The sequence below is a fragment of the Grampus griseus genome (genome assembly GCF_964374135.1).
Source record: "Grampus griseus genome assembly, chromosome: 9".
NCBI lineage: Eukaryota > Metazoa > Chordata > Mammalia > Artiodactyla > Delphinidae > Grampus > Grampus griseus.
Window position 1 is genome coordinate 36,175,541 of NC_139003.1, and position 14,959 is coordinate 36,190,499.

General features: G+C 34.6%; 1 protein-coding gene across 1 annotated transcript in view; it reads left to right on the forward strand.

Moving 5' to 3' along the window:
• The window catches only part of SAMTOR (S-adenosylmethionine sensor upstream of mTORC1), an 86,985-nt gene that overhangs the window by 30,439 nt on the left and 41,587 nt on the right, over window positions 1–14,959 (forward strand). The window contains exon 3 of the mRNA XM_082662030.1: window positions 1,445–1,615. Within this exon, the coding sequence (XP_082518156.1) occupies window positions 1,445–1,615 (171 nt within the window). The remainder of the gene's footprint in view (window positions 1–1,444; window positions 1,616–14,959) is intronic.

Sequence of the window (14,959 nt, forward strand, 5' to 3'; positions counted from 1 at the left end):
GTTCTACTTGCTGAAATCAGTTTTAAATTAATTTTTCACTTCTTCTCTAGCCATGTGTTTTTGAAACTGCACCAAGGAGTGTTTATGGAGAAAAATAGTCTAGCTTGTTCAGAGTATGAGCTATATGGAATAATAATGTGGTTTAAGAATCTAAAAATAAAGAAAATTTGTTTAGCTTCATTTACATTCACTTTAAGCTTTGATAAGTATATCAGTTAATTGTCTAAGTATGTATCTCCTGTCATATTGTAAGCTCAAGGGCCAGAGGCAGATCATACCAGTCTTGCTTCCTTTAAGTTTTTTGTCTTTAATAGCTAGTAAGTGTTTTGAGTTGATTCTGTGGTTCATGTTTATTGTCCTGTTACATACCCAGGCATGGTACCCTACTATTTTCACCCTAAAATTGTATTAGGTATGAAGAAAATTGTTTAATCTTAATGCCAGTCATCAGTTTCTGATTACAGATAACAACCTGATATGGGCTAAACTAAATGAGTTTGAAATAATACATCTTGAAAAATCTGCATTTTAATATCCATTTATATTATAAGAATTGGGACAAGCAGTAGTGGTCTCTTGATGGACAGGAATAATTTCCAAGTGTTATAAAAATCACTATTATGTTAAAACCTTTGTTCTCTCTGAATGTATACCTTTATAATATGATACCATTTTTACCTTAACCAGATTTTTATGTTCTTCTTTCAGAGCAAATAGCATGATTCTTAATATTTTGGCAACCTGATTTTGTGACTTTTTTTTTTAACAGCAATTGGATATAGTTTAATGGAGCTTCTCTTTTGTGTGATAACTATACATATATATATATTTTATTGGTATAGTTGTTTTACAATGTTGTGGTAGTTTCTACTGTACAGCGAAGTGAGTCAGCCATATGTATACATATATCTTGCTTTTTTGGATTTCCTTCCCATTTAGGTCAACACAGAGCACTAAGTAGAGTTCCCTGTGCTATACAGCAGGTTCTCATTAGTTATCTGTTTTATACATATTAGTGTATATATGTGTGACTTTGTTTTTATAAACCAGGAGGGATCTGAAAAACAACTGTCTACTACCAGCAGAGCTGGCTCAGAGTTAACTGTGACTACTTTTTGAATTCTGTCACTGAATAACAGAGTTATTTAAGCTTTTCTGGAGGAGCTTATGTTTTAGCTAAGAATAAAGTTCAGCAAAACATACAGGCACATTGTACTTTTGAAAAAACACTTTTAAACATAATCTATGATCATGCTTTGTTGTATGGTAATTTTAAAAATTTGAAAATGCTACAGGTGCTCAAACTTACCTCAATGTGACATTTTAAAAATAGGACACTATAATTTGAAAATTTCCCATTTTGATTAATAAAGGTTAATATTTTCCCATTTTATTTTATATTCATACCTATTGTTTTAAAATATAACTTTATTTTGCCTTGTAGTGTATGCAGAGAATATTTTCAAAATGGTGGGAAGAGAAAAGCACTTGAAAAAGATGAAAAAAGAGCTGTACTCGCCACTAAGACCACTCCAGCCTTAAATACGCATGAATCTTCTAAACTTGAAGGTCATTTAACCAACCTCAGCTTTACAAACCCTGAATTTATAACTGAGTAAGTATACTTTTCTACTTAGATTATTAACATTATCCTGGATAGCTGTGTTAATAATGTAAAATAGTGTAATGGTTTACACCAAGTAGTGGGCATTTTGCTTGCTTCTCTGGTCGTATGTTAGTCTGAGAAATGTAAATTTGTTATATTATTAGGTAGGAAAGTAGCATAAAATTTTAAGGGATATCTGGGAAACTAGTAGTTCCATAACATCAATTGTTCTCACTAAAAATGAGAAAGAATCATTCATTAAATGTTACATTTTATGGTAATACAAAGAATCAAAACAGTGAAATCCAATTAAATTAAATATAAAGTGTCTATCCACTGACAAATCACAAATGAGGAATTAATGGAAGATTATTAATAGAACCAATTCCCATTACTTTATTTTCAATATAAAAATCTGCCTGCTGGTAATATTTATATATATGCATATAGGCATAAATTTTATTTAATAAGTACATGAGTATTTTCCCAGTTTTACTGAGATATAATTGACATGTAACACTGTTTAACACATACAACAAAGTGATTTAATATATGTATATATTGTGAAATGATTACCACAGTAAGTTTAGTTAACCATCCCTCACCTCACCTAACTACCATTTTTTTTCCTTATGAGAACTTTTAGCAATTTTCAAATATACAATACAGTATTGTTAACTATAGTTACCATGCTGGATATTACATCTCCAGAACTTATTTATCTTATAATTGGAAGTACCTTTCACCCAATCCCTAAATTTGTGATCTGACAGTCACAAATCTGATTTTGTTTCTATGAGTTTGACTTTTTTTTTTGACTCTACATAGAAGTAAGATCATACAGTATTTGTCTTTTCGTGTCTGACTTACTTAGTGCAGTGACCTCAAGGTCCATCCATGTTGTTGCAAATGGCAGGATTTCCCATTTTTTATGGCTAAATAATATTTCATTGTGTATGTATTATAATCCAATTAATTTTAGTAGTATTAAAATTATTTATATACCTTAGTACCAGAATAAATTTGTGGAATCAAGTAATATTGTATTACTCTCTTGAAAATGTTAAGCTCGAATAATTCTAGAAACATTCCTAATAGACACTGCAGGCTAACCATGGAAATAAAATTAAATTAACCTCTTAAAACATTTCCAAACCTGTAGATATCAACATAACATTACCTTTGGTTACTTTGATTTTATACCATGTTGAAATATTATCTAGTTAGGTATAAGCAGTGTCATTCAAAAATTAATATATACCTTTGATTAGTTCTGTAGGAAAAGATCTTTACCTTTATTCAAAGGTTACTACAAAGCTTACAAAGCATAATGAGTTACTAAACATCTTATAACTCAGGTGTTACGAACATTCTTGAATATTTTTAAAATATTGACCAGCATAAGAAATTATATAGTTAACAGTGCTATCAAAAACAGGTACATATGGAAAACGTGAACCCTAGAATTTCTATATCGTTCTTTTTTATAGTCTCTGTTTCATTGTTGAGATTACTTTGTTTGTTAAGTCATTGTCATATTTTCCTTTTACTCTTCTGAACGTGGTTTCTTTGAATTCTTTGAACATTTTTATAATAGCTGATTTGAGGTCTTTGCTAAATACAACATTTGGGCTCACTCAGAATCTATTTACTGCTCTTTTTCTTGAATATGGACTACACTTTCCTGTTTTTCTCTGCATGTCTCATAATTTTTTGTTGAAAACTGTCCAGTATATTTTTGAAGTTATAGAAACTCTTGTTTTGGATTTTTCCCCAAGGAGGGTGGCGATGGTGGTGGTGGTTTTTAGTAATCTCCCTGCACTTAATCTGTGGAGTCTGTTTCCCTGGTAGTTTGTACATTACTATTATTTTTATTTTTTTAGGCTGGTTTCCTACAGTTTGTACTTGTGTCTGCACAGATTAGGGGTCAATGATAGGTCAGAGGTTGTGCTCAAACACCTCTCCAGCCTGTAAGGCTCCCACCCTCTGCCAGTGGATGTGTGTTGATTTGGGAGTACATTTAAAATTCAGGCAGTTTCCAAGTCTGCCTCACTTTTTGCTTTCCATCAGGCCCTCGTGGGTCTCCCGTGCATGTTCATTTAGCCTCCCAATCAACCAAGGCTATGTGGAAAGCTTATTTAGCCCTTCTGTGCCTCTTTCATTTCCAGGATATTTCTGGAATTTCTAAATTTCTGACCAGTCTTCCAGTCTACAGCTCTGGCCAACCAAAACTGCAGCCTGAAGCTGGCATAGCTGCTGACTTGCCCTGTTTGTTTCTTACCATTTTGTTACTTTTACTGACATTGTTCTGTGGGTTTTTCACCCTCTGCTCCAAATCCTGTTAACCCCTTCCAGCAGGGAATTTGCTGTTTCTCACAGCCAGCCCTGTCCTCAAAGAACTTCCATACCAACTGAGCAAAGGGCGGGGATGATGAGAGTGGCTTCAGGCAAAGACACCACAGATCCCCACTGTTGTTAGCTAAGATTTAGCTGGTTTTCATGAATGAACACTTTGCAACGTGTTTGCCTAGGTTTGAGCCCTGAAATGGTTGTGTTTGATGATTGTGTTCTTTGTTATAGTTGTTTACTGAGGAGTGGATTTGCCACCAGCCTCTCCCCTGCCATAGTCAAGAAATTTCAGTCTCTGTTTTAATTTTAAAGGAGAAAAAGTAGTTTTAAGTATTTGAAGGAAATATGATTGTTATAGGTCAGGACTTACTTAGTATTGAAATTAAGCATTGAAACATCTTAGCCTAGGATGGCTAGGTTTAGATTTTCTTCATTCTAGAAACTACTTTGTATAGCATTTGGCCCCAACATGTGTATGTAGACTTATCCCTCCCACTCCTCCTACCATTATTGCAGCCCATATTCTAGTCTTATGGAACTGTTTAAATTCCCCTAGTGGCACATGCATGTTCTCACTTTCTGGCATTTGCAAGTACAATATATCCTCTTTCTGATCAACTGTTGCTGTATTATATTAGGCTATATTTGAAGCATCTTCCCTTCCAGAACTTAACTTGAACTTCTCAAAAGAATTGGTACTCTGGTACCAATATCAAACTTTTAATATCTCTATTACAGTACTTATCATGTTGTATTAAAATCAGTATTTTATATTTTCCTGACTGCAGATGAAATAAGATAACAGTATGAAAAATTTGCATGTAGAGAAGATTATAGGTGTAGAAAAATTATTACTCAATCCTGGTTACATTTAGGTGTATTTCTTTCCAGTCTTTTTAATAGGCACTGTTTTCTTACACAATAGAGACCATGCAGTATAAAAAATTTTGTGTAAACTGCTCTTCCTGTGCTATTAAAACACTCATTCTGCATTATATTTTATCATAAATATCTACCACTTTATGTGTCTAAATATAAAGTGATACTCATACAAAATAATAATCAATTTTTCCAAAGAGAATTTCTCGCTCTCTTACACATACACACTTCTAGAGAGGTAGATGAAATAGTCAAAGGTCTGATGTTTACTCTCTTTATTTATAGATATTATTATTTAGGAAGATATGTATTTGTTACTATCTAAATCTGTTTGACTTCCGACTTTGGATAGCAAGTGTAGCTAGCAAGGGTTATCTTTTTCCCAGTGTTATCACAAAATCAAGTCATTTTGATTTCCGAGTTCAGATAGTGATGGCTCACATAGCAAAAATACCTTGGGTTTTTTTAACTTAGATTTCATGAAAACCAAAAATTTATTACTACTAGAGTCACTTTTTTTTTCTTCTAACTTTATTGAGATATAATTGACATATAACGTTGTGTAAGTTTAAGGTTACGATGTAATGATTTTATACATGCATATGTTACAAACTGATTACAACAATAAGGTTAGTTAATACAGCAGTTACTTCACATAGTTAGAATTCTGTGTGTGTTTGTGAGGAGAGAACTTTTAAAATCTCTCTTAGACAACATTCAAATATAAAATACAGTATTGTTAACTACATTCACGTACAGAACATTACCTTACATTACATCCCCAGAAACTGATTCCTCTTATAAGTGGAAATTTGTACCCTTTGGCCACCTTTACCATTTTCTCCCCCTCCACCTCCTGCCGCTGACAATCTGCTCTCTGTTTCTATGAGTTCGGTTTTTATAGATTCCACATTTAAGTGGGATCATAAGTGTTTTTCTCTGTCTGACTTATTTCCCTAAGCATAATGCCCTCAAGTTATATCCACGTTGTTGCATATGGCAGAATTTCCTTCTTTTATGGCTGAATAACATTCCAGTGTGTGTGTGTGTGTGTGTGTGTGTGTGTATCACATTTTCTTTCTTAAACACCTTTATTGGAGTATAATTGCTTTACAATGATGTGTTAGTTTCTGCTTTAGAACAAAGTGAATCAGTTATACATATACATATGTTCCCATATCTCTTCCCTCTTGCATCTCCTTCCCTCCCACTCTCCCTATCGCACCCCTCTAGGTGGTCACAAAGCACCCAGCTGATCTCCCTGTGCTATGCGGCTGCTTCCCACTAGCTATCTATTTTACCTTTGGTAGTGTATATATGTCCATGCCACTCTCTCACTTTGTCACAGCTTACCCTTCCCCCTCCCCATATCCTCAAGTCCATTCTCTAGTAGGTCTGTGTATTTATTCCCATCTTAGCCCTAGGTTCTTCATGACTTTTTTTTTCTTTTCTTAGATTCCATATATATGTGTTAGCATACGGTGTTTGTTTTTCTCTTTCTGACTTATTTCACTCTGTATGACAGACTTTAGGTCCATCCACCTCACTACAAATAACTCAATTTCGTTTCGTTTTATGTCCAAGTAATATTCCATTGTATATATGTGCCACATCTTCTTCATCCATTCATCTGTTGATGGATACTTAGGTTGCTTCCATGTCCTGCTATTGTAAATAGAGCTGCAATGAACATTTTGGTACATGACTCTTTGAATTATGGTTTTCTCAGGGTATATGCCCAGTAGTGGGATTTCTGGGTCGTATGGTAGTTCTATTTTTAGTTTTTAAAGGAGCCTCCATACTGTTCTCCATAGTGGCTGTATCAAGTGACATTCCCACGAACAGTGCAAGAGGGTTCCCTTTTCTCCACACCCTCTCCAGCATTTATTGTTTGTAGATTTTTTGATGATGGCCATTCTGACCGGTGTGAGATGATATCTCATTGTAGTTTTCATTCGCATTTCTCTAATGATTAATGATGTTGAGCATTCTTCCATGTGTTTGTTGGCAATCTGTATATCTTCTTTGGAGAAATGTCTATTTAGGTCTTCTGCCCATTTTTGGATTGGGTTGATTGTTTTTTTCATAGTGAGCTGCGTGAGCTGCTTGTAAATTTTGCAGATGAATCCTTTGTCAGTTGCTTCATTTGCAAATATTTTCTTCCATTCTGAGGTTTGTCTTGTTCATGGTTTCCTTTGCTGTGCAAAAGCTTTTAAGTTTCATTAGGTTGCATTTGTTTATTTTTGTTTTCATTTCCATTTCTCTAGGAGGTGGGTCAAAAAGGATCTGGCTGTGATTGATGTCATAGAGTGTTCTGCCTATGTTTTCCTCTAAGAGTTTGATAGTTTCTGGCCTTACATTTAGGTCTTTAATCCATTTTGACTTTATCTTTGTGCATGGTGTTAGGGAGTGATCTAATTTCATACTTTTACATGTAGCTGTCCAGTTGTCCCAGCACCACTTATTGAAAAGGCTGTCTTTTCTCCACTGTATATTCTTGCCTCCTTTATCAAAGATAAGGTGACCATATGTGCATGGGTTTATCTCTGAACTTTCTATCCTGTACCATTGATCTATATTTCTGTTTTTGTGCCAGTTCCATACTGTCTTGATTACTGTAGCTTTGTAGTATAGTCTGAAGTCAGGGAGCCTGAATCCTCCAGCTCCGTTTTTCGTTCTCAAGATTGCTTTGGCTATTCGGGGTCTTTTGTGTTTCCACAAAAATTGTGAAATTTTCTGTTCTAGTTCTGTGAAAAATACCAGTAGTAGTTTGATAGGGATTGCATTGAATCTGTAGATTGCTTTGGGTAGTAGAGTCATTTTCACAATGTTGATTCTTCCAGTCCAAGAACATGGTATATCTCTCCATCTATTTGTATCATCTTTAATTTCTTTCATCAGTGTCTTATAATTTTCTGCATACAGGTCTTTTGTCTCCTTAGGTAGGTTTATTCCTAGATATTCTTTTGTTGCAATGGTAAATGGGAGTGTTTTCTTGATTTCACTTTCAGATTGTTCATCATTAGTGTATAGGAATGCCAGAGATTTCTGTGCATTAATTTTTTATCCTGCTACTTTACCAAATTCATTGATTAGCTCTAGTAGTTTTCTGGTAGCATCTTTAGGATTCTCTGTGTATAGTATCATGTCATCTGCAAACAGTGACAGCTTTACTTCTTTTCCAATTTGGATTCCTTTTATTTCTTTTACTTCTCTGATTGCTGTGGCTAAAACTTCCAAAACTGTGTTGAATAAGAGTGGTGAGAGTGGGCAACCTTGTCTTCCTCCTGATCTTAGTGGAAATGGTTTCAGTTTTTCACCAGTGAGGACGATGTTGGCTGTGGGTTTGTCATATATGGGCTTTATTATGTTGAGGAAGGTTCCCTCTGTGCCTACTTTCTGGAGGATTTTTATCATAAATGGGTGTTGAATTTTGTCAAAAGCTTTCTCTGCATCTATTGAGATGATCATATGGTTTTTCTCCTTTAGTTTGTTAATATGGTTTATCACATTCATTGCTTTGCGTATATTGAAGAATCCTTGCATTCCTGGGATAACCCCCACTTGATCATGGTGTATGATCCTTTTAATGTGCTGTTGGATACTGTTTGCTAATACTTTGTTGAGGATTTTCGCATCTATGTTCATCAGTGATATTGGCCTGTAGTTTTCTTTCTTTGTGACATCTTTGTCTGGTTTTGGTATCAGGGTGATGGTGGCCTCGTAGAATGAGTTTGGGAGTGTTCCTCCCTCTGCTATATTTTGGAAGAGGTTGAGAAGGATAGGTGTTAGCTCTTCTCTAAATGTTTGATAGAATTCGCCTGTGAAGCCATCTGGTCCTGGGCTTTTGTTTGTTGGAAGATTTTTAATCACAGTTTCAATTTCAGGGCTTGAGATTGGCCTCTTCATATTTCTGCTTCTTCCTCATTCAGTCTCAGCAGGTTGTGCATTTCTAAGAATTTGTCCATTTCTTCCAGGTTGTCCATTTTCTTGGCATAGAGTTGCTTGTAGTAATCTCGTGATCTTTTGTATTTCTGCAGTGTCAGTTGTTACTTCTCCTTTTTCATTTCTAATTCTGTTGATTTGAGTCTTCTCCCTTTTTTCTTGATGAGTCTGGCTAATGGTTTATCAATTTTGTTTATCTTCTCAAAGAACCAGCTTTTAGTTTTATTGATCTTTGTTATTGTTTCCTTCATTTCTTTTTCATTTATTTCTGATCTGTTTTTTATGATTCCTTCTACTAACTTTGGGGGTTTTTTGCTTTTCTTTCTCTAATTGCTTTAGGTGCAAGGTTAGGTTGTTTATTCGAGATGTTTCCTGTTTCTTAAGGTAGGATTTTATTGCTATAAACTTCCCTCTTAGAACTGCTTTTGCTGCATCCCATAGGTTTTGGGTCGTCGTGTCTCCATTGTCATTTGTTTCTAGGTATTTTTTTATATCATCTTTGATTTCTTCAGTGATCACTTGGTTAGTAAGTAGTATATTGTTTAGCCTCCATGTGTTTGTATTTTTTACAGATCTTTTCCTGTAATTGAAATCTAGTCTCATAGCGTTGTGGTCCGCAAAGATATTTGATACGATTACAATTTTCTTAAATTTAGCAAGGCTTGATTTGTGACCCAAGATACGATCTATCTTGGAGAATGTTCCATGAGCACTTGAGTAGAATATGTATTCTGTTGTTTTTGGATGGAATGTCCTCTAAATATCAATTAAGTCCGTCTTGTTTAATGTATCACTTAAAACTTGTGTTTCCTTGTTTATTTTCATTATGGATGATCGTCCATTGGTGAAAGAGGGTGTTAAAGTCCCCTACTACGATTGTGTTACTGTCAATTTCCCCTTTTATGGCTGTTAGTATTTGCCTTATGTATTGAGGTGCTCCTATGTTGGGTGTGTGAATATTTACAATTGTTATATCTTCTTCTTGCATCGATCCCTTGATCATTATGTAGTGTCCTTCTTTGTCTCTTGTAATAGTCTTTATTTTAAAGTCTATTTTGTCTGATATGAGAGTTGCTACTCCAGGTTTCTTTTGATTTCCATTTGCATGGAATATCTTTTTCCATCCCCTCACTTTCAGTCTGTGTGGGTCTCTTGTAGACAGCATATATATGCGTCTTATTTTTGTATCCATTCAGCGAGTCTTTGTCTTTTGGTGGGAGCATTTAGTCCATTTACATTTAAGGTAGTTATCTATATGTATGTTCCTATGACCATTTTCTTAATTGTTTTGGTTTTGTTATTGTAGGTCTTTTCCTTCTCTTGCGTTTCTTGCCTAGAGAAGTTCCTTTAGCATTTGTTGTAAAGCTGGTTTGGTGGTGCTGAACTCTCTCAGCTTTTGCTTGTCTGTAAAGGTTTTAATTTCTCCATCAAATCTGAATGAGATCCTTGCTGGGTAGAGTAATCTTGGTTGTAGGTTTTTCTCCTTCATCACTTTAAATATGTCCTGCCAGTCCCTTCTGGCTTGCAGAGTTTCTGCTGAAAGATCAGCTGTTAACCTTATGGGGATTCCCTTGTGTGTTATTTGTTGTTTTTCCCTTGCTGCTTTTAATATGTTCTCTTTGTATTTAGTTTTTGATAATTTGATTAATATGTGTCTTAGCGTGTTTCTCCTTGTATTATCCTGTATGGGACTCTCTGTGCTTCCTGGACTTGATTAACTCTTTCCTTTCCCATATTAGGGAAGTTTTCAACTATAACCTCTTCAAATATTTTCTCAGACCCTTTCTTTTTCTCTTCTTTTGGGACCCCTATAATTTGAATGTTGGTGCATTTAATGTTGTCCCAGAGGTCTCTGATACTGTCCTCAGTTCTTTTCATTCTTTGTTCTTTATTCTGCTCTGCAGTAGTTATTTCCACTATTTCATCTTCCAGGTCACTTATCCATTCTTCTGCCTCAGTTATTCTGCTATTGATCCCTTCTAGAGAATTTTTAATTTCATTTATGGTGTTGGTCATCATTGTTTGTTTGCTCTTTAGTTCTTCTAGGTCATTGTTAAACGTTTCTTGTATTTTCTGTATTCTATTTCCAAGATTTTGGATCATGTTTACTATCATTATTCTGAATTCTTTTTCAGGTAGACTGCCTATTTCCTCTTTAGAGTCACTTTTTAAAGTCATCTATAGCTCAGAATTGAGACGTGACACTTTTTGAATCTGTATATAATGTGATTGATGGAAATTTTATCCCAAGCCCCAATTACTACCAATCCTTCTAATACTAAGATAGCTGTGTCCCAACCCTCCTTCTTGTTGTACATATATACTTGTAAATGATACAAAATAAGTACTTTGCTTCCTTTTAAAAAGTATTATTTTTTCAAAATGTTTACCAAATAGGCCATATTCTGGGCCATAAAACACACCTTAACAAATTTAGAAAGATTTGAGTTATATAAAGTATTCTCTCAGACCACGGTAGAATTAAAATATAAACCAATAACAAAGAGAACTGGAAAATCCCAAAATATTTATTGATTATCTAATTAGCATGTGGGTCAAACAAGAAGTCTCAGGAGAAATTTTAAAATACTTTGCACTAATTGCACTAAATGAAAATGCATCGTATTAAAATTGAAGATATGTAGTGAAAGCATGCTTAGAGGGAAATTTTTAACATTGAAAGTATATATTAGAAAAGAAGAAAAATGTAAAATCAGTAATCTAAACTTCTACCTTAGGAAACTAGAAAAACAAGAGCAAGTTAGATCCAAAATAATCAGAGAAAAAGAAATAATAAAGATCAGAGCAGAAATTAATGAAATTGAAAACAAGAAAGCCATAGAGAAAATCAGTGAAACTAAAAGTTGGTGTTTGAAGGTCAATAAAATTGATAAACCTCTGGTCAAGCTAACCAAAAAAAAAAAAAAAAGACAAATTACTAATATTAGAAATTAAAGAAGGGCCATCACTACTGATCTCATTGACAATAAAAGGATAATATAGGCATATTATAAATAACTCTATGCCCACAAATTTGATAACTTAGATGAAATTCCTTGAAGGACACAATCTACCAAAACTCACACAAAGAGAAATAGATCATCTGAATAGGTTTTTATTAATTAAAGAAGTTAAAGCAATAATGAATAGTCTTCCAAAAGAGAAAGCATCAGGCCTAGTTGGTTGTACTGGTGATATCTACCATTTAAGGAAAAAGAGACCAATTCTCTACAGTCTGTTCCACAATATAGAATTAGAGGGAACACTTCTGAATTCATTCTGTGAGGCCAGCAGAATGTAATTTAAGATGTTAAACCAGTCTTCCTATTTCCCAATCTAAAGTAAAAAGGAAAATTTTTAAATAAAAGAAAATCATATGAAATCAGAAAAATAAAATTCATTCTGTGATGTTCTAGTACTTGCCATGGTAGAAACATGGCATACATGGCTTTCATAATACTTTCCAAAATCCATGATAAATGTAGGTAGTTGGTCATTGGATCTTTCCTACAGAGCCTGGACTTGCCTCAGAATCCCTTTTACACAGCACTCTAAGAAGCTGTTTCCAATTAATCAGTCAATATAAGAGAAGAAACTCATCATCTGCCATTTATGTCCATTACTGTTGTTACAAATAGAACACACAGTTTTGACTCTAAGTTTCTTAGCATCTAAGCCAAGGCTTCGAATAGTATCATTTCATTATTTCTTTTTTTTTTAAGGATTGTCTGTTCATGTCATTTGCTCTCTTAAGTTTTATGATCTTAAGTCTGTCAATTTTGACAGTCAATTTATGAGCTCTTTAGTACTCAGGATATTACTGGACATTTATAGTGATTTGAGTGGGGGCTTAACACATGCTTCATGGGTAAAAGAACAGACAGATGGACGGATGGGTGGAAGGAAATGAAAGAAGGAAAGACATATTTAGGACAGTAGAATCAGGTTTTTCTAATCATCTACTTGAGATTTAGTTAATTGGTAGAGAAAGGGGGAAGGAAGAGGTGGCACTGAGCAAAAGGAAAGACTATTTATTAGATGGTCACTGCCAATCCAAGAGTCTTATGGACTTTACCTGCATACTGCCTTAGGATGTAAGATATTGGACATATTCTTAAAAGACTTGTGACAGAAAGAGAATATAATACATGATGATAGGTAATATCTAATAAAGAGGACCTAATTTGACATATTAATGCTGGTTTTGAGAGTTTGGTTTATAATAATTAAATAGTGGTTTTGAATACCATTTTAGTGTTCTTTTTTTTCAAAGTTTTAGTTAGCAGTTGATTTTTATTCAGTTTTTAGCATTCTTCATATTTTCTTTGGCTTTTAACGTTGAAGGTTATCCTAGTAAGTAAAAGATATTACGGTAGTAAAGGAGGAAGTTAAATGTCTTTTGAACATAATACAGTATATAAATGAAAAATTTGTTTCAGTAGTGCTTTTCAGGTGTTTTGCTCTTAGTTTGAAATGCATTACATATTAATCAAAGCATATATACAAATATAAATTTGAACCTGAGAGTAAAATTTTTCATTTATTTCACTGAAACACTAAATGGATAAAATTGTGATTACAAGTATCAAATATGGAGTTTTAGAAATATTAAGATATTAAGTCCCACTTCCCTGGTGGCGCAGTGGTTAAGAATCCACCTGCCAGTGCAGGGGACACAGGTTCGAGTCCCGGTCTAGGATGATCCCACATGCCGCAGAGCAACTAAGCCCGTGCGCCACAACTACTGGGCCTGCGCTCTAGAGCCTGCAAGCCACAACTACTGAAGCCCATGTGCCACAACTACTGAAGCCTGTGTGCCTAAATCCCATGCTCTACAACAAGAGAAGCCACTGCAATGAGAAACCCATGCACCGCAACGAATGTAGCCCCCACTCGCTGCAACTAGAGAAGAGCCTGCGCACAGCAATGAAGACCCAATGCAGACATACATACATACATACATACATACATAACTAAATAAATAAAATTTTAAAAAAAGAGACAGACATGGTGGCTGATGCCTTTTGTTAAAAAAAGAAAAGATATTAAGTCCCATTTAAAGCCATGTATAATATTTTAAAGCTATTTCTACAGAAACAATGTGTATTAATTACCAATTCAAAATGTAAAGTTTTCCTCCATAGGTTTTCTTCATTTAAAAAATATATATATATTGGAGATTATGAATAAGCTGAATGCTAATAATCCGTGCTTATCAGTTGCTCCTTTTTAAAACGTTAGATAGTTCCTTTCCCAATTTTAACACTGGCTCAGAGAATAACCTTGGGAAAATATCTAACATTCCTGAGTCTCCCTTTATTTATAAAAATAAAATAATGCTGTATAGTCTTCTGTTAAAAAAAAATAGGAAGAACTACGTATAAAGACCCCAAAGGTCTGAGCTTTCAGATAATGACCCAAAGTACTAGATGTTGGGAATGAAAGTAGTGATGATTATATAGGTTCAAAGCATCATTTGGGTAACAATAGCACAAGGGGCAAATTGTCATAAGAAGAATACCGTGATCCAGCCCTCTATAATCTGACTGTATATATAAAGGAAAATAATGACCAAAAAATATTTTCTACGAAAAATTCTGTTTGGAGGCATTCTGTTATTTATTTAATTTTTGGCTGTGTTGGGTCTTCATTGCTGCGCAGCGGCTTTGTCTAGTCGCGGTGAGTGGGGGCTAATTTTCGTTGCAGTGCACAGGCTTCTCATTGCGGTGGCTTCTCTTGTTGCAGAGCACGGGCTCTAGGCATGTGGGCTCAGTAGTTGTGGCTTGCGGGCTGTAGAGCGCAGGCTCAGTAGTTGTGGCTCATGGGCTTAGTTGCTCCATGGCATGTGGGATCTTCCTGGACCGCGGCTTGAACCCGTGTCCCCTGCATTGGCAGATGGATTCTTAACCACTGCGCCACCAGGGAAGTCCCTGTTTGGAGGAATTCTTAAAGTAAATATGCTTCCTTAGTAAGATTTAAAGCATTCCCCCCAAATTCTGTTAACTTCAGTTTATAGGATTTTTATTATAGTTCTGTATATTATGTCCTCAACAGATAGTAAATTAAAGATTTACTATCTAAAACAAGTTGTTTATTATTTTGGTAACTGGAATTGAATCTAATTTGATCTAATAAAAAATATAAAGCTAATTAGACTTACATGGAATTATAGAAGTATAA